The sequence below is a fragment of the Orcinus orca genome, chromosome 5, assembly GCF_937001465.1.
Source record: "Orcinus orca chromosome 5, mOrcOrc1.1, whole genome shotgun sequence".
Lineage (NCBI taxonomy): Eukaryota > Metazoa > Chordata > Mammalia > Artiodactyla > Delphinidae > Orcinus > Orcinus orca.
Window position 1 is genome coordinate 93,836,479 of NC_064563.1, and position 20,652 is coordinate 93,857,130.

General features: G+C 35.9%; 2 protein-coding genes across 7 annotated transcripts in view; one reads left to right on the forward strand and one right to left on the reverse strand.

Moving 5' to 3' along the window:
* DZIP3 (DAZ interacting zinc finger protein 3) overlaps positions 1-18,261 on the reverse strand; it is a 122,006-nt gene extending 103,745 nt beyond the window's left edge. The window contains exons 1-3 of one of the 5 annotated variants that reach the window (XR_004484476.2): positions 17,951-18,261; positions 5,185-5,286; positions 1,514-1,583 (exon numbers count right to left, since the gene is read on the reverse strand). Coding sequence is in view for 4 of the 5 variants with exons in the window: in XM_004272077.3 (XP_004272125.1) it covers positions 1,514-1,583; positions 5,185-5,216 (102 nt within the window). In the remaining variant the exon portion in view is untranslated. Of the gene's footprint in view, positions 1-1,513; positions 1,584-5,184; positions 5,287-7,951; positions 8,458-17,688; positions 17,926-17,950 lie in introns of those variants that run through there. The other 4 variants (XM_004272077.3, XM_033432201.2, XM_033432199.2 and 1 more) reach the window with 4 other exon arrangements.
* A 21-nt stretch (positions 18,262-18,282) lies between these two features.
* CIP2A (cellular inhibitor of PP2A) overlaps positions 18,283-20,652 on the forward strand; it is a 37,020-nt gene continuing 34,650 nt past the window's right edge. The window contains exon 1 of one of the 2 annotated variants that reach the window (XM_033432203.2): positions 18,283-18,575. In XM_033432203.2, coding sequence (XP_033288094.1) covers positions 18,474-18,575 — 102 coding nt within the window. In that variant the 5' untranslated portion in view covers positions 18,283-18,473. The remainder of the gene's footprint in view (positions 18,576-20,652) is intronic. The other variant, XM_004272078.3, reaches the window with a different exon arrangement.

Here is a 20,652-nt window from a genome sequence, read left to right on the forward strand (position 1 = left end):
CTACCAAATGTAAAATAGATAGCTAGTGGGAAGCAGCTGCATAGCACAGGGAGATCAGCTTGGTGCTTTCTGACCACCTAGAGGGGTGGGATAGGGAGGATGGGAGGGAGACACAAGAGGGAAGAGATATGGGGATATATGTATAGCTAATTCACTTTGTTATAAAGCAGAAACTAACACACCATAGTAAAGTAATTATACTCCAATAAAGATGTTTAAAAAAAAAAAAGAATGACCATTGTCAATAGTGCATATATTTCAAACTAAGGTCGATTCTGTAATCAAAAGTCATTGCAGAATCATCTAACACTAATTACCAAATTGATACACAAGTAAGATTATGGCATGAATAAAATTTTTTCAACAGGAACTACTATAAGCTTCCTGTTTGTTAAATAATCTTATTATAAATACAATTTTAATTTTTAAGTTAGTTGTCAAAATATTTGATGCTCAATCCATTTTTGCAAAATAGATTTAGCATCTAAGCCAAATTAACGTTAAAGTTTCCACCCCCTTTCCCTCTGTATTCCGAAATCTGTATCTAGAAATGGCTTTTCTGGATCCAATCCCCCGGTCCAAGTATACATATTGAACATATTGTATTTCATCTGCAAAATTTTTTACAGTGATAACCTCATGCAGGCGAATACTATGGTTATTTTACGTTTATATATTTTTTCTCCTCCTAAGTTACTGGATAACCTTTATTAACAAATGGACATCAATCATTATATAAAACTATGTGGAAAGTAAAAATTACACTAACAAGAACCTAACAAATACCTCTCATCCATCCTTCACTAAACATAAATACATGTGGTATTCACAAACATGTGTCTGTATTTTTTTCGGTACGCGGGCCTCTCACTGCTGCGGCCTCTCCCGTCCGGACGCGCAGGCTCAGCGGCCATGGCTCATGGGCCCAGCCGCTCTACAGCATGTGGGATCCTCCCAGACCAGGGCACGAACCCGTGTCCCCTGCAACGGCAGGTGGACTCTCAACCACTGCGCCACCAGGGAAGCCCTCTGTATTTTTTAATCTACCATAAAGTATATTGTCACTGGCAATAAAAGCTTTATATTAGTGTATAATTCAGTTATTCATTTAGAACTGGAGGTTCTGACAGTAAAGATGATAAAAACAAGACGAGAATTAACTTCAGAAAGAACTCAATGAAATGTCTTACTAAATAAAATTCTCTGTGTATGTTTTATTTCTATGTGTATAGTGTTCACTTTGTTTGAATTTTGCTTTCAAAAGACAAATAAGAGATTTCTTACAATTGATTGTGGGATGTTTCTGGGCAAGTCAATTCAATTATCTACTAATTTTAACCGACAGGTAGGATTGGTGTTTAGAATGATAACTTTGAGACACAAATATCAATTATCAAAGAAAGATTTAGTGATGACCACTAAGGTAGGAAAATTTTTAGCAGATAATTAAATTGATTAGATTTAGCGTTCTATTCTCATAAAGCATTAGTTAACTGACTACATTGTCTCTTACCAGTTGATCCGTTGATTTTTCTACCTTATTCTTGGTTTCCTCCTTAGCCTGCTCCTCCACAGGAAGATCCCTATTTTAAATGAAAAAGCATTATATTCAGAGCATCTCCTTACAAAGAACACAATTAAACTGTAATAGTAAAGAATCTGACATGAGAATTTTTGCCCGAAAGTTTCAGAAGTGTAAACAATATGTACCAAAGACTGGTAATAGTGGTAGAAGCCATATCTCTTTAGGAACTCAAGTTAAAGAAAAGAAATTATGCCATGTCCTTACTGGATAGTGGCAGAGAGAATACAAAGCTGATGTAAAAAATTTTTCATCTTTAACAAACACACAATAGACCAAAATAATGGGAAAAAATAACTTTATAGCACTGTTTCTCAATGTAAAGAAAAAAAAGGTTGCAAAGGTTGATTTTTGATTTGTGTGTGTACGTGTGTGTGTGTGTGTGTGTGTGTGTGTGTGTGTGTGTGTTTATGAAAATAATTGAGGTCTGGAAAGGATCTATCTTACAGACATCTTTTTTTTTTTTTCAGTTTCCTGGCATTGCAATTGTCCAGTTTTTCAAAATGGCTTTTTAAATTGAGGCAGAATATCATATTTAGAAATTATTAACTATTTTTATAAAAAGGAATAACAAGTTTTGCTTTTGAAATGGGCTTGAAATGTGAACATATGCAGTATTATTTACTATATGGAAAAATTCATTTATAAAATTGCTTTTGCCTATATACAGCACCATGACACAGGATTCATAATAGAAGAACCATAACATAGGGTCATATATGATTTATATAATTTTCTTAATCTTATACACTAGCAGAGATAAAACTGATGTGAGAAACTTATGTCAATTGATTGACTTATTCAGAATTGTACTTTGTAAATATTATCCTATTTTACTTCATATTTATGTACTCATTTGACAGACAATCATTTATCATTTACTATGTGCTGATTTTGTCAGGGGAAACTGAGACATAAACAATGCAGTATTGTCCACACAGTGAAAGTTTCAAACAAACAATATTTCACAGTATGAGTCTCAGTGCTCTTTAAAATATCATGGTAAAAAGAAACCTGTTAACTGTTTTTTCCTACACTTCTAAGCCCCACTACAAAAAGGAACACAAGGAACTGTGTTATCAAGGAATGAAAAATACTGCAGCAGTATTCTGAAGCCTCTCCATGTTTAAGAGTACAAAAGGTACTCAAAATGGATACTCTACTTGCTAACTCCATTTCATGATAATTCACTCCTTAACCCAGTAGTTCTCAGTCCCAGATGCATATTAAAATCACCTGTGAAGCTTTGGAAATATCCAGATGTCCAAACTCTACTTCAGAGCTTCTTAATCAAACGTGTGGAACATGAGCTTCTATATTTTCCATAGGTTCCATAACAAATTTTGATATAAAAACTTAATTCATCTGTACTGCCTCCCCAACACTGAAATTGCTCTAGTAAAAGTTGCTAATGAAATCGTATCTGCTACTACAATAGCTTTGTCTTAGCTCTTCAATCTACCTAGCTTTTCTGCATTACTTAACATTATCCATCATATACTCCACCCCTCCTTGAAAACCTCCACATCCTTCGCTGCTATTGGTTCTTCTCCTAGCCCCTCCAGCTGTCCACTTCTCAGTTTGTACCACTGGCTATCTCTCTTCCTTTCATTTACCTTATTCATCTATTATTTTAATAATATTTAATATAGAACTGCTTACATTAACACTATCAAACCATGCTCCCCATGTATTAGAACAGGAAGGTACATCAGTGGTCATATATGGCAGGCTACTTTATTTTGTAGATGGGTAAATTAATGCCCAGAGAGGTCATACACTAGAAAGCAGCAAAGCTAAAACTAAGTGCAAGACTAGTATTTTTCTTTTGCTATTCTGCTACTTTTACCACCTGTGTACTTTATTCTGCTGCTGGGAGAAGCTGAAATTTTGGTATAACAATATACCTGAAATATTGAATATATATAGTATACAGTAATGTTCCATTTTTAGCCCTCTTTTTTCTTAGTACATTTTCTACTTAAATTAATCTCATTTATGCCCATGAGTAAACACTCCTAGATAGGATTCAGGTCCTTCTTATTGAACTACCTTACCTTCAAGTCTCTAGCCCAATATTTGACATAAAGTAGGCACTCAAATAGTTATTGAATGAATAAATATAAAAACAAATAAATGAGCAAACTTCCATGAACTCAAATAGCACCCCATTCTAATGATTCACAAATCTATTTCTGCAGACTTAATCATTCTTTGATGCTACAGCTACACATTTCCTTCCACCTACTCGACAATCTCCATAAGAATAAATTAGCGACACCTCAGTCTGGCTTATGTCCAAAGCTGAACTCATTATCTGTCCTCTCTTACTTTCTCAACACACATTAAACCTGTCTCCTTTTGTGATCCTCATATTAGCTAATGTTACATATTTCCTTCTGGTCATTAGAAACTTTCAAACCAACTCTACTACTCTTTTGCCCCTTTTCTCACATTTAAGTAGTCAAAGAATTCTGTTGATTCTAGTTCTGTAAATCCTTCCTCTCTTACTATTTACTATTCCTATCATACAAGCCTTCATTAACTACTTCCTGAGCTATTACAATTGTCATATCTTGTCATCCTTCCCACTATCAACAGAGGTAGTCTTCCCAAAATACAGTGTAAAATTTCATTTCTCTTCTTCAAATGTCAATGGCTCTGTACAAAATAAAGCTAAACTCCTTACCAGGAGTCAAAATCCTCCCCAAGAATTTAAATACTTTTTCTTGCTGTTTCCTCAGCCAAATGACCTCCCATCTGCTCTGTTTCTACACCCATCAAAAGCCACCTTTATCCTTTAAAGTTCAGTTCAAATGTCACCTTGTGGAAACCCACTGAACCCCACTCAATAATTATTGTTGCTTTCTATATATAGCCACAGCATTTCTACTATAACACTTAGGCATGCATTTTGCCTAAAGATAAAATAACTTTTTATATATCTTCCTACTATGTTATAATTCTCTCTCAGTACATACATTTTGTCTTAGTCTTTATTCCCTAAGTACAATGGAGGTAAGTAAATACTTGTAAAACAACACATTGCTTATTATATGAGACAGTGAAAGGTGGCAAGGAGATCTCCAATACTAACCTGCTCTTTAGTATTATATGGGAGAGGTACAAGCAAGCTGAACTTTCCCTAATTTGAGGGGACAGATTGACATTTAGCCTACGCCCAGTTGAACCACTCAGTAGTCTTCTATGTTACGCTTAGGTTACCTTCTATAAAATGGGAATAATAATAGTATCCACCTCACTGAGTTGTTATGAAGTTTATATAAGTTAATGTTGGTAAGTCTATGTAAGTGCTTGTTAAATGATAAATAAAACATTACTTTGTTGAGAATGGCCCAGGTGTGGCAAGCTATGGTTCATCTTTCAATTCTTAGCTATTTACCAGGGTGTGGTCCTTAGAGAAATTTTCTAAAATTAGATTTTACCCAGTTTACATCCCCCACTAATCAAAATTGCTAAATTGTCTTGAAACATAAGGGTATCTCATTCACACTAGCTTCCCAAAGTTATGTGAAAAAGACCAATGTCGTGTCTTCAAAATGCAACAACTGCAGTTGGTTTTTTGTCAACCCATCCCTTACCTCACAAAAAATTCTTCTGGTAGAGAATCCATGCTGCACAATATTCTCTTGCAAGTTTTATTCCAAAGCTTGCAGACTGACTTTTACGACTGCTGTTTAAAGCTGTAAGGAAAGTAATACTTTTAGTGGGAAGGTAGAAGGATTTCATTCTTTCTTCCCACTATCTAAATAGTACATAATCATTAAAGAAAATTTTGAAACTGCTATAAAACAAAAATCAGTTTCATCATCTAAACATAAATCACTACCTATATTTTAATATACTTAATATTTTCCAAGCATAGATATATCTTACCAATTTGTAATCATATTGAATAGGGAATACTCAGCATTACATTTTTCACCACTGAACACTATATCAAAATCATCTTTCATGTTATTTTATACTCCTAGTAAACATTCTCAATGGCTACATAACAACTGGTTGACTGGGGTTTCCTTGCCCATTTCCTTACAGTTGGACATTAAGATTGTTTCACATTTTTTTCATTATAAATTAGTATTGTGATAAACTGCACTGCCTATGAAGGCTTTTCTATATTTATGATTAATTCCTTACAGTAAATTATCAGAAATAGAATTCCTAGGTCAAAAGACACAAATATTTTAGGCCTCTAGGTGCATATTGCTAAATGGCTTCCCAAATGGTTTGTAATAATGTATTTCCCAGAGGTATAAGAAGTTTCTCTTTAACACAATCTTGATAGCACTCATTGTTTTACTTTCTTTTAGTCTAAAAATAACATTTAGCTACTTTTCCGGGATGTAAAGAACTCTTGCATATTTTCTAGTTCAGATATCAATGGATGTTGTGGATATTTCCTGAAGGAAAAAAAAAATACTGAGGCAAAATAAATGAAAACAAAGAGGAATAGTGTATTATTAGCATATCTATTTATTTATATTGCTCTCTATTTAACTACCCCAAGACCAATTCTTCTAAAATTAGTTCCATTTGATCTCTTTTGCTGAGAGTTCAAGCCTCCAAACGCCATTGCCCTCTGTTAGACTGACTTCCCTTTCTGATCCCACTGTACATAAGCCCAGGAAGTGTTAGAGTGAAAGTAGGTAAAACTATTGCTTGGTGCTCTGGGGCAAAGAAAGAAATGATGAGAAAAAAGAAAAGAAAGTGGCAGCAACAGCATAAATAAAACAGACCTAGAGTGCCTTGCTGCCAAGCACAAGACTGGATAAAGTTTCTCATTTGTTGCCTCTAGACTGCTTATTTATTTCAGTAACTGGGTAGCCAGTTTCTCTAACAGCATATTAATATACACCCATAAATTAGATTGATAAGAGCTTTTGGAGGCCCATTACTAAAAGGCAATTCAGCAGAGGTAATTCTTAAATCAAGAAAATATATTCCACAAGATCATCTGTAAGTCACCTGTTAAGAATTCAGATTGTATTTACTCAAAGGAACATTGTTTTAAATGAGGCCGAGTCTCCCAAAAAGTCAGAAAAAGCCAAAAACACATAGAGGGGAAGAAAGAACTGTAGGACCTGAACCATCCTAAGCCTTTAGGGTTGAGTATCCTATCATTAACAAACTTATGGGGAGGGGACAACTCAGTTCCTGGTGTAAGGGCTAAAAGAAGTTCTGAGGGGATCATCTGAAAAACAAGTATTCCTAATCATGATACTAGCTATTTTCTGTATTTGACTCACATCAGCTCTCAGTTACACAGAAAGGCTGGAGAAACAAGGGTAATTCTGCAACAATTCAATGTTAGCTGATACTTCTTAATCAAAACACAAGTGCAAAGATTCACACACACAGACTCACACTAAATTCCCTCATTTAAAATGGAGCTTTCTAACACCTCTTAGTTTCTTGCCCATCCCTAATAAAACACTTCTTGCTGTCAGTATGAATATAATTCACCTATTCAGAATCTAGTTCTGTACATTATTTTGTACTTTTAGTCTTATTTTAAAAACTCAGTATACAAAGTCATATGCCTATTAAAATTTGCATTCTCTATTCAAATACTGTTGAAATATACAACCTAGAGCCCATAATGAAGCAGAGAGAGGTTGGACAAACCTTGTTATTCTTTCACACTAATCAGATCTGCTTCATTTCTTTAATAAAGCTGTATAGAAAAGGGCATGGCTTTGAGAACTGTAGGACTGTGATCAAACTTTTTCTTTTATGGTTTCCTTAACCTCCCTGGTTATTTTAATACAAAGTAACAGGCATTATTTCATAGCCAGAGCATACAAACGTGTGCCTTTTCCAGACAAAACAATCCTCTCATTTTCAGAATTTAAAAGCTCAGACATGGATAATTCCCCTTCTAATAAGCTCTCCTTCAGTTAGTAGCTGTTTGCACAGATCACAGTGAGGCTGAAGAGAAAGGAGGAAAATCCTCTGGCAACAAGGCAGAGAGGATGGAAGGCCTATGCTAAGCTATTCAGTGTTCAGCTTGAAAAAGAAAAAGATATAAAATTAATCAATAAATCAGAAGCTATTTGGATCCTGAATTAAGAGTTAAGAAAGGCTAATGGCTTTCTTTTTCAGCCTGCTTTAAAATACAACCTGATGTGAATCTCTGTGATGAAAGGTTTTCCAGTGGAGGATCATCAATCCCATCATTTCCCAGAAGCTGAGCTGATATGTGTGGCAAGCCCTACCGGCAACAGTGGCAGCAGTAGCACTTTACAGCCTCTGCTGGGAATGAAGGTGTAAGTGCCTAGCAACAGGAAGGAAGTAGCCAGCCTGAAACGTTACCACTGTATTTCTGAAATAATCCGAAGCCCTTACCATTCTAGAAGAGGCTGAAGGAAACCTTTAAAATCAGTGTTAACATGGGAGAAATGGTGAATCCAGTTTCCCCTGGTGTATTCGTTTCAATAGACTTTCCCTGTCAGCAGGAAACTTTACATTTACTCTGCCTTCCTGGAATTGAGAAACAGCTCTTCCGCAGGAACTATTCAGGTTCTGGCTGGTTGATCACAGGGCAAGTTAAAGTTCAGTGTCAATTTACAGCACACCTTTATCCACCAACCAAAATGATTTTATCTGCAGGCTGTTTTACTGGTTGGAAAATAAGGTACTGCCATCCATTTCTTGAAACAGTAAAATACCTTTCTTACTGCTCCCTCTGAGCTTCCAGTTACCACTTTTCCTCTTACCTAATGAAATTATAACAAGCTTTTTTTTAATTGTAAAGGCTTTTCTTTCCCTACTTTTAAAGCTGTGCATATTCACATCAAAGTAGGCACAGCTCTTGTTTATAATTTTTCAATCATTCATTTAAACATTTACCTTGTAGCACTCCTGTCACCTCCCTAAACTGTATATTATATAAGTACATTGCCTTTAAATCCACTCAAATGATCATCTTAAGTCACCTGACCAAGTTAGAGGCTCTAATTGGCCAACAAGGTTACATTTCAATGTGTGGGTGATGTTCCATGGTCCCATGAATTTGCTACCCTTGTCAGCTCTGGCACTTACATATCACACAATGCCAGGTGGGAAAAGTGAAAAGTATCAGTGTAAAAAACAGTAAAAATAAAGTTTGCTTTTCTCAGTGCTACTAGCTTGAAAACAAAATAATATACTTGGTATTTTTCAGGACAGGAGTCCAATTATAGAGAACTTTCCTTATGCCAACTAAATCAGGGTTTCTTGGCACTATTGACATTTGGGCTGGATAAATCTTGGTTACGCAAAGTTATCCTATGCATTTTTAGGATGTTTAGCAACATCCCTAGCTATCCAGTAGATGACAGTAGCAACTATCTCCCATCTCTCAGCCCCACTGTGACAAGCAAAAATGTCTCCACACGCTGCCAAATGTCCTCTAGGGCACAAAACTCTCCACAGTTGAGAACTACCTACCTAAATGAATGAGTTAAAATGAAAGGTTAATTAAAAGAACATAAAAAAAAAAAAGGACATAGATTGTTTTCAGCAATAAAAATAGGACCATCCTGTTATTAGGTATCATGTATTATATAAACACAACAAATCATTTGTCTACAAGAAAGAAAAATGACAAAGTATCTCATTTAGTTTCCATCAATGTCAAAAGTAAGTTGAGAGGATGCATATAGAATTGGTAGTTAAGAGCACAGAGACATTGGAGCCAGTCTGCAAGGGTATGTAATTCAGCTTCGACACATACTTGCCATGCAACCTTGTGTGGAATTAACATCTCAGTTTCCTCATCTGAAAAATGTGGATAAAGATTATCCATGCTTCACAGGGTTGTTGTGAAGAGTAAATGTTTAAAACATGTAATTGAACAGTACCTGGCACATAGTAAGGACTATGTAAGTGTTCCTATCATCATCTTGATTTAATTTTGTTTAAATTTGTGGCGAAATTAGTTCACTTTTCTTACAATTCTCTACCTTAGAGAAAAGCTATTGTATGAAAAGGAATGGTAATAATGAGACTTTAAGAATTGGGACAAAAAATTTTTTCAAATATATCCCATATGGTACAAATGGCAGCTTAGTTTGCATATGTTCAGCACTTTGCATTTTTCACATCAGCACATATTCATCTGCCACATTCTTTAAACTGCATAACATGCCGTTGTTAAAAATTTATCATTTTACCAGACCACTATTGATAAATACATTGTATCCAGTTTGTGTGTGTTTGTGGGTTTGCTTTTTTTTTTTGCTATGATAAACAAAGTTGCAATAAACAATCTTGAACATGCAACTTGGTAAAATTTTAAAATCTATTTTAAAAGCTGAATTTACTATTTCAGCACTGAATTAAATGTACTCCAGAAGTTCATGGGTCTGTTAATAAAGAAAACCCTGATAATGCTAGTTATCGCTTCTGCTAGATTTTACCAAAAGAATTCCAAAACACTCCTTAAAGTTGAGATGTGAGATGTTTTAGCTACATATAAGAAGTACAGTAACCAGTTCAAGGCTGAAAAAAATATGAAGAGGACATTTTCTAGGAATAACTCAAGACATTTTGATGGGAGTTCCTTAAAACCAAACTTTTAACCATTACTGATCTGACTATATCTGCTAGCCAAGCAGCAACAGCCATTCTCGGTGGCTTTGAAAGGAGTAAAGCAGGTGTTCTATGGCTCTAGCACTCTCAAAGTCTATTTCTTACACGTTAGATAGATGCAGGTAAACAAGAAGGGCTAGGGCCATCAGGTTAAACTCAAAGAATAACAGGTTGAGGTTGTACCATTAGTTTATCAGCTGTGTGAAGAATAGGCGAAATATACTGATTATTTCATTTTCTAATTTTCCATTAATTTCTTCCATTTTGTATTTGTTTAGGTTCTTGGCAAGGCCTCAAAATGAACATACCTAGGCAAGGGAGGCCAAAACACTATTTTCCCACAAGGAAAAAATACATAGTTTGCTTAAGCAAACTCCAGGACTGAGAGACAATGGTTGGAAAATCTTTGCAAAAGTTATCAGAAACCAAACATATTTTCTGCCCCAAAATATCAGGGTACTCACTGTCCATCTCAGCTCTTGCCATTTAGCAAAGATCATTGTTAGCATTATCTGGCAGTTTATACAAGGAAGCAAGAAACTTGCAATGCATACCCAATGCCCCATATTTATAAATCTGCCAATATAGGGAACATCCTTGCCAAAATTAGCATCTTGTCTGAAGCAGGTATTTGATTCTCTTCAGATCTATTCAGTCACTATTCCTGGACTTACACAAGCAAACCTACAGAATATATACATTAATTTGTTAAAAATATATGGAATGTACTGTACCTACAAAAATATGCACAGGTTAGAATTTACCTGAAAAAAAATTCCAAATATTAAACTACCCATCAGTTTCAGGTTATTTACAGATAGCACTGCCAAAACCATGCTGTTCAAAAATGTAGCTTGGACTGTTAGAAGGACCGTATGTTACCCCTAAGCAAATTCTCCAAAAGTGGAATATTTTCAGCAATTTAAAAATATTATGTTGTCATAACAGTTGTTAGACAATAATGGGAAAGAAAGGAAACAAGACAGAATGTAAAGACATGACACGTGGAGATGATAATCAAGAATGGAATGGAGAATACAATATGTACTTGACTCTCCCACCACCAACGACCCTACCCAAATCCAACTTGATTCTCTGTCAAGGTTAAAGATTTTGGAGAAGTCCCCAATTTTTTTGATCACATACTTCTAAAGCAGTAAATTCTGAAGATATATGAATACACTGAAAATATATGACTAGCAATTCATTTATGCTATTCATGCTATTGTAGGTACTACTATAATATAAAATTTAAAAAATGAGATTAAAATAAGCAAAAAGGGGCTTCCCTGGTGGCACAGTGGTTTAGAGTCCACCTGCCGATGTAGGGGACACGCATTCGTGCCCGGGTCCGGGAAGATCCCACATGCCGCGGAGCGGCTGGGCCCGTGAACCATGGCCGCTGAGCCTGCAAGTCCGGAGCCTATGCTCCACAACGGGAGAGGCCACAGCAGTGAGGGGCCAGTGTACCGCAAAAAAAAAAAAAAAAAAAAAAGCAAAAAGTAAAGTTCTAATATTTGTTCCCACACCCTAACAGTCAGTTTCACATATCTCAGGTGTGCATATTCTACTTTGGACAGCCCTGTGTCAGAAAATGACTTCACATTTTAATTCAGGAAACAGATATATACCCATTTCATGAACTTGATAATATCTATTTCCTAAAAGACTAGAAATTTTTAAATGAGATATGCAAAGGGCCCTGCTCTGCACAAAGGAGGCTTTCAACAAATACTAGTTATAATTAAAAATGATTACCATACCTTAACTTAAAACAAAAGTATGTCATTTTCATCTTTACTTATCTGTAAAATTAGATTCAGAAACAATGGATAGTACCTTTTTTTTTTAAAAGGAAAACTTCTGATTTGGGGCTATGAAATTAGATGTGAAAATGCGGGATAAAACATTTACCCAAATTATCCAAACCTTGTATTCTTAATCCAGAGTTGAAGTCTGTGAAATGTACATTAAAAAATCATGAACTGTCTGAAAAGTAAGAAAGTTAATTTCATGGTTTGGCAAATTAGCTTAATCATAATACTTGATAGTTGGGAGAGAAAACAGGAAGAAGAATAATTACAAAGGGAGAATAATTTTGGTTTATTTAGGTTTTCTGGCTTTGTGATGAAGGTTAACATTTCTAAAAATTCAGAGTTGACATTAACTGTGCAGACTGTTTCCTGGCTCTGTATAAAGGGTAAAATCAATTTAATATTAGTACATATTTGAATTGTTTTAACCATAGTGGGGACACAGTATCCAAATGACCCCATGCCTAGACCTCTGCCAATTTTCTATCACTGATTTCTTTGCCTTGAATCTTTGGAACCTGGGCCAATGGAATTTCCGTTCTGCTGTTTATGCCTATTGAATAAGCTCTTAGTTTTAGATTTGGCCTCATGCCCTCACTAGCATGGAATTCCCAAAGTCAGGAAAATTTTTTTTCTTTTTCTAAATCCCTTGCTACATCCCCAGTGCCTAGTACCTGGCGTACTTTAAGCATGCAATATTAATTTAAAGAATGAAGCCACCCATCCTTCTGCATAGTTCAAGGCCTCTGAAGGCAGAAGAGTGAACCTGTATGTAGATTAAGACTTCCTTCTTTGTTGACCTAGAGTCTTTTTTTAGAAGTCAAAGCAGCCCAGATACTGCAGCTAAGATGGATCCCTATAGACAACCATGGGGTCAAGATAGGTCGCCTGTCCTCCGGCAACTACTTCTCAGTATTTTTTATTGGTTCTTCACATCTCTCCAACCTCTAAATACTTAAGTACTTTGGGGTTCAGTCTTTTCTATCCTACTCACCCTATATCATTTAGTCTCCAGGCTTTAAATTTTTATCTCTGGCCTTGACCTCTCCCTTAACTACAAATAATATATTCAACAGCCCAATCAATAGCTCCCAGATGTCTAGTAGACACCTTGTCATAACTGAAATTGAGCTCAAGATATCTCCCCTACCCCACAAAACAGCTAAAGCAGAGCTACCCAGCCAAGTCATGCCTTGATCAGACTAACTGCACTCAACCCACAGACCAAGAAATAAATGTTCATGGTTTTAACCACTGAGTTTTGAGGTGATTTGTTATGCAGCAAATACTGATCAATACTCCACCCTAACTAAAATTGCAATTCTCCATCCTGACTCTGATATTTCCTATCCCCCTTCCCTGTTTTTTCCTATACTGCACTTATTACTAACGTTAATATATTTTACTTATATCTCTTTTTTTTTTTTTTTTGCTATATCTCCCATTAAAATAAAAGCTCTACTTGGGTAGACATTTTTTGTCTATTTGATTCACTGCTGTACCCCCAGAACCTAGAAAGGTACATGCCACTCAAGCTAGCATTAAATATATGGGGGGTAAATGAATTAACAGTCAGCTCTGTGTTCACACCTCTGATACAATTCCCTTAGTACAATATTCAGTATTCTACAAACTCTGCACATTCATCAAAAATACAGTTCATAACACATACAGTTCATGATACATACAGTTCATGAATCATACAGTATGATTTATCTAATATGACTTAAAACCTGGTAATGAGACATTAAAAAATTCCATTTTACTATTCAGCATTGAAGATATGCTCTTTTAAAGTTTTTCCAGAAGAAATAAAGGAGCTTCCCAGCCCTTGAGTTGTAAGCTCCTAAGCAAATTTTGCTTAACTCCCTTAAATGTGTTTCCTGAACTATAAATTAGGAAAAATACCTACATCAAATACAAAGAACAGACAGGAATAAAAATGTACAAAGAAGAGGGATTTCATGCCACTCCTTGATGAAGGAATTGGATACTTAATATTTTGCCTTAAAAAAATATGTGTTCCTACAGCATTCTATTTCTCTTGAAAAGCACTTATTCTGGTTTGCTACTTTCCCAACAGACTCTAAGACCTTTGAAAAATAACTAGCATTCAGTGAATATTTGATAAATGAATGAATATTAGCATTTTAAAAATATTTACCAGAATGATTAAAATAATTAAACTTTTTTTAACTACAATGTGGATGCTCACTTTAGCTACTGTCTTTTTAAATTTTTCTGGCATGAACAATCTTTAATAAAAAATATAGTATGGAAATATACTAAGTCTTCAACTTTTAAAAAATTATAAAAGGAACAAATAAAAGAAAAATATATTTATATGGATGAAATTTTTCAAGATAAAAGTAAAATTAGTGATTCTGAAGAAAAAAAAATTTAATAAAACCAAAGTTGCTTCTTGAAAAGCTGAATAAAATAGACAAACCCCTGGAAAGCCCCACTAAGAAAACAGATAACATTATAATGAAAATGGAAATTCAAATCTACAAAGAAGAGATTAAGAGAATTATTGTATACTGATGTAACTTTACATCAATAAATTTTCAAATTTAGAGAAATAGTTGGTATGTTAAAAATTTTTATTTCCAAAGCTAACACAAGAAGATAGAAAAAATTATCAGATCAATAACCATATTACAAATTCAAATATTTTCTAAAGATCTACCACGAAATAAGCTATCAAGCTTGATTTTATAGGCCAGTTGTACGTAATCTACAAGGATCAAATGATTCTATTTGATTCTCATTATTCTATAGCATAGGAAAAAAGATGGAAAATTTCCAATTCATTTTTCAAAAGTAACATACAATCCAAATTCCAAAAGAGTGAATAAAGAAAATTTATTTTAAATTCTCCCAAACATAAATATAAAATCCTGAATAAAATATCTGCAGCATAGCAAATATAAGGTTTGCTACTACTTCTTGTGTGACCTTGGGTAAATTACTTCACCTCGCTCTCATTTTTTTCCGTCTGTAAAATGAAGATCATAATAGTACCTAAAGCATGACATTATAAAGATTAAACAGTTAAGTTCTTAGAACAGTGCTTGGCACATGGCAAATGCTCAATATGTGTTAGCTATTATTATCCTAAAAATAAAATCAATATAATCCACTGCATTATCATTTTAAAGGAAAAAATAAGATATATAAACATTTAATAATTTTTTTAGCAGACATTTCAGCAAATCTTTAAATAAAACTGGTATAAAGGGCAATCGCCAAAACATTTTAAAGAATATTTATCTCACGCCAATAGCACAAATTATACTAAGTGTTAAAATACTGGTCATTCCCATTCAATTAAGTAATAAGACTACGATGTTCAATATCATTATGATTATTCCATACTTTAAAGATTACACTAATGAAATAAAGTATAAGAACAAATATTGGAAGGGATGAAATTATTATTTGCAGATGATATATAGCTAGAAAATCTAAGAGAGGAAGCAAAACTGAATCAATGAGGAATTTTAGTCAGTAGGCTGGATAAAAGATATACCAAAAATCAGTTTCTCTTTTAACAGTAGCAATAACAAATAAAAAATTTATAGGAGAAAAAGAGAACCCACTCACAGTAACAAAAATTATATAATACCCAGGAATAAATTTAATGAAAATGGTACAAGACTATATGATAAGCTATATTAAATTTCATTGAACATAAAATACAACCTGAATACTTAATATTGACTACCTCAGCAGTTTCTATATCTTCTCTATCACCCAACCTAGAAACTTGGAATCCCTTCTAGTTTCATCCCTCTCCTCACTCTTCACATTTGAAATCAGTCACTAAGTCCTGCCTATTCCACCTCATATATATTTCTCAAATTTGTCATCTTTTTGCTCTCCACTTCAATTATCTCGGCTATCCTTTGGAAAGATTCCAGTATATTCAATACTCTCCCTACTTCTGGTCTTATCCTCCTCAGAATCATAGCCTGTCTAGCTACCAGGGTAATCAATCTAAAACACAAACCTAACTAGATTAGGCCCCAGTTTAAAACCAGAGATCACCACTGAATTCAGGATGGAGTCCAAGCTCAAGGTTAATAAAGCCTTCAGTCATTTGGACCCAGCTTCGTCTCCTTCTCCTCCTTTCCCATCTTTTTGTGTCTTAAAACATGGCTCTGTTTCTCATATTAGGATACGCAAGTATCTCCAACAAAAGATACTTCTCACCGCTACCACAAGTGGTATATCCTACTAAATTTACATCAATTTTTGGTGAAGATTTTTTGAGAAAGACCTTATTTTACATTAAAATAAATACGGAAGAGATGCAAAATTTGTGACTGCTCAAGTTAAAACGCAAGATTTCGAAGAAAGATGGCACTTACAGCAAACAGCTTTGACCCTTTCCCTCAGGTCAAAATGGGGATAATCATGATACATTTGTCATTATTAGTGAAAAATCTGACACTGCCAAACTACTATCACTGTATTTGCCAAGGAACTAAGATGTAACTAATACTTGCTGAGAACATAACTATGCCAGGCAACTGTTCTAAATTCTTCGTTGGTTAACTCATTTTATAATAACTTGACATGATTTCATCTCTACTACTCTCACACTTGCTCTCTACTCCAGCCATAGTGGTGTCCTTGCTGTTCCTTACACACATTCTCAGGCTCCCATTTCAAGGCCTTTGCCCTTGCTATTCTATCTAGAAATCTTTCCCCTTAGAGAGCATAGGTCTCTTTTTCAACTCCTTGTAGTACTGATATTTCCTCCAATGTTGTTTTCTCTATCCTGACCTCCCATTTCCCTTCCTTTTAACCATAACTCTAGAAGAATAATTCTCTTTTTTCTCCATCTCGCTTTCTTTACTGTGCTTGTTATTTGTTTTTCTTTCCCCTATCAGAAGGTAATGGTAGGATTTTTGTTCTTGACAATAGGATTTTTACGTTATTCACTGAATCTAGTGCCTAGACCACTGCCTAGCACATTCTAGGCTCTAATTATTTACTGAAGGAACAACTTTATGAAACAGATACTACTGTTAGTCAAATTTTACTTTATGAAGAGACTGAAGCAGTGAGAATTTGCCTGTGATCCCATAGTAAAAGGCAGAGCTGGGATTTGTAAGCAGACAGCCTGGCTTCACTCTTTACCACAACTGCATGGTGCCTCTAATTTGTGCGGTGAATTCCATATGCACGATCTACTTAGTACATTTCCTTGATTAGACAGTTCCTTCCCAGCCGGTTCCCTGACTGGCAGGTTTAGCGCACTTTATACAGTCAATTGTTTACAGAATGAATAAATGCATAAATACATTAATTACCCAATGATTTACGCCTCAATTATTATTTTAAGCTTTCAGGCTTAATTTTTAACTTAATATAAAAATAATTCCTGCCTTTAAAAATACAGTGAGGTAGAATACTTTCTTTGAATTGACAAAACATTATTTCTGACAAATGGTTTAATTAAAAGGACGTGTACCCTATTCTTAAAATTTTATCCAAATTGGCTTTTAAAGCTTCATTCAACATTAGCATACATTAAGCAAAAAGCTCCAGAACCAGCCTGACTCATTTCATTATATATACATGCATAATATTATCTCTAATGAAAAACCGCGAACAGTGCCATTTCCTTAGACACCAAGATTTATAAAACAATCAACTACGCCAGATAAAAACAGCATCTTCACTTACAAAAACTGACGCTAATCAGAACACCCTCCGGAGCAACACTTGGCTCAGGAGTCACCTGGACCAGCTTTCTCAAACAAATTTGACAAGCACTATCATAAGGGCATGACTAACTTGCCACCGAATCCGAATGGCCATAGGTTTACTCTAAGAAACAAACATTCCTGAGTAGAAGGGGTGGACAAATGAGCGGTTTTAAAAAGAGGCCCCTCCCAGGCCGCCTCAAAATCTAGAGCCCAAGATTCTCCTCCTCAGAGCTCCTCACCGTGTCTAGACTAGGGGGAAGCGACCATTTCTCAGGTAGAGGATGATGAACAAAGGAAAAACTGGCCATCCAGCGTGAAGGCCGAGGAACCAAACGCAAACAGACCGCACTGATTAACAAGGACCCCCCGGGCGTCCCACCGGCCCACCGGCCCACCGCCCCTTCACAGGTGGAGCCGCAATTGCACTTCTCGCGAGATGTCTCGTCTTCACGGGATCTCGAACTGAAACCTCGCGGCTTTTCGGATCAGGGGGTCTAAAAGGACAACTCCCAGCCCGCCTCACGGACTCACAAAGGGCCTCGATCCCCACCTCACCCTCCCTCCACCACCACGCCCCTCCCCTCCCTTCCTAGAAGGGTCACTTCCCCAGGTTGCCCAGGGACTTCCGGAGCCCGACCGGAACCGGAAGCTTCTGGGAGCGAGTGGGTGGGGGCGGAAAATTTTTTAAAAAGCGCGGGTCAAGCTAGAGGACCGAGCTGGCACGGTGGTGGTAACCCCGAAGCGGGACTGTGGCGGGTCCTGATGGACAACACCGCCTGCTTGAAGTCCTTGCTTCTGACCATTAGTCAGTATAAAGCAGTTAAGTCGGAAGCGAACGCCACCCAGCTTTTGCGGCACTTGGAGGTGAGGGCTTTCGGGGTGGCGGACGAGACGGGCTTCCTCGTAGCCTTCGGTCACTTGGTGGCCGGGATGTAGTGGTCTCAGCCTAGAAAAGAAAGGACAGCTCGCTCCCTCCGCTGCCTTTTTGTATTGGTAAAGAAGGCTAAAGATTGTCAGCTTTGAATTCCCACCCTCCTCTATCCCGCCCCAAGCCCCTCCGCGTTCAGCTGACTGCAGCAAGGGATGAGTAACTACTGATAGCCCTAGAAAGAGGGAGGTTGAGACAAAAGGTTGGGGGATTTAGGCCGTATTTGGAGTTGGTAGAGGAAAGAGCTAGAGCTGTTATCTTTTCCTTTGCTTCTTATGTTGGTTTTTCCATTGTAACAGAGCCTTCTCAAAATGTACAACAATTCTCAGAGGTGGAGGCCATGGGGAGTAACGATTAAAACTTGATTTACCCCTGTCACTAGGCAGTTTACAATCTGAACCTGTTGCTTACTGCTTTTATTTGAACTCATGTTGAACTCGGGCTTGAAAATTATTATTTAATCTTTCTCTGGATTAGGAAGCAATCTCCCTTACTAGTAATCACAGTTTTTCTTTACCAAAATTTATTGCTCAGTTTTTCAGTCCTAAAATGCTGAATTGTCACTTTTTCTGTTAGTTCCTAGTGATTTGCATCTAGAGTGTACTTATGCTAAAAGTTATAATCACAGCTTTCTGTGATCCTATTTGTTTTTAGGCTCTTAAACTCCTGCTGTCATTAGTTATGCATTCAGGGAATTCCAACTAATAATGACCTCAGTTTAATAAAAAGTAATTAAGCTCAATCAGAGCTTATTTTAATCTCTGTCGCAGCTTCTGTTAACATAGAATTAAAGTTCTCTCTGTCGCAGCTTCTGTTAACATAAAATTGAACATAATTTTTAGATATATTATTTGTTTTTTTAACCTTATGATAAAAGGCTAAATTACCAAAGGTTTGCAAAATACTACAGAGAAGGCAACAGTGAATGGCACAGCAACATCAGCCTTTGTTGTGACTGTAGTGCACTAACTGTGTGAATTTTTTCAAGCTTCACTGGTGCTCCTCTTCTTACCACTTCAGGAGCTTACCTCTTAACACTTTTCTTTTTTCATTCATTACCTCAACAAATCCCTACAAACCTAACAATGAAGGTGTTAGCTGTTAAATAAATGCTAGGGCTTTGCTTCTCAATGAGGATAGAACAGTGCAGTAGTGGACTCCAGAAGCCACAGAATAATCAGAGCTGTCAGTTTTATTTAAGAATTTGGAGTTAAGAAATTTAGATTCTAATCTGAAACATTACCTCTCTTTGAGAGTAAACAGTTGTGTTGTGAATCTGAACAGGGTGTTATCATGAATTGAAAGAGACTTCAAAGAAATTTGAGGCTTGGAGATTGGCTTCTTGGTACTGTGTTCCCAAAGTTTTCAAGAGGTTTACCAAAAATTCTTCGGCCATTTAATTGAGAGAGAACATACATACATTACATAAAGTGCATTAATCTTAAGTGAAGAGCTTGATAGTTTTTTTTAAACGTAAGTGTACACTCAAGTAACTACCACCTGTCGTATGAGACAGAACATTTCCAACAACCTATAAGTTTTTCAACTATCCCTGAAGTTTCAGATAAGTGGATTAATATGTACGTTTGTGTCTGGCTTCTTCCTCTCAATATAATCTGTAAAATTTATTCATGTGGCCCACGTGCCAGTATTTCATTCTTTTTTATTGCTATTTAGAATTCCACTGTACAGAGGTACCACAGTTTATATATATCCTGTTCATGAGCATCTGGGTTGTTTCCAGTTCTGGGTGGAATTATGAGTAACTCTGTTATAAACATTTTTACACATTTTTTTGTGGATGTATGTATTCATTTCCCTTATATACCTCATAGTGTAATTGTTGGGTCTTAGGGTAAGTTTATGTTCAGTTCTGGTTAAAACACCAGTTTTCCACAAGTTATACTGATGTATCCTCCCACCAGCAATATGTGAATTTTGCTGTCATTCATCCACACCACTCCTTGGTGGTCTCAGATTTTTAAATTTTAACTCTTTTGGTTGACAGTATTA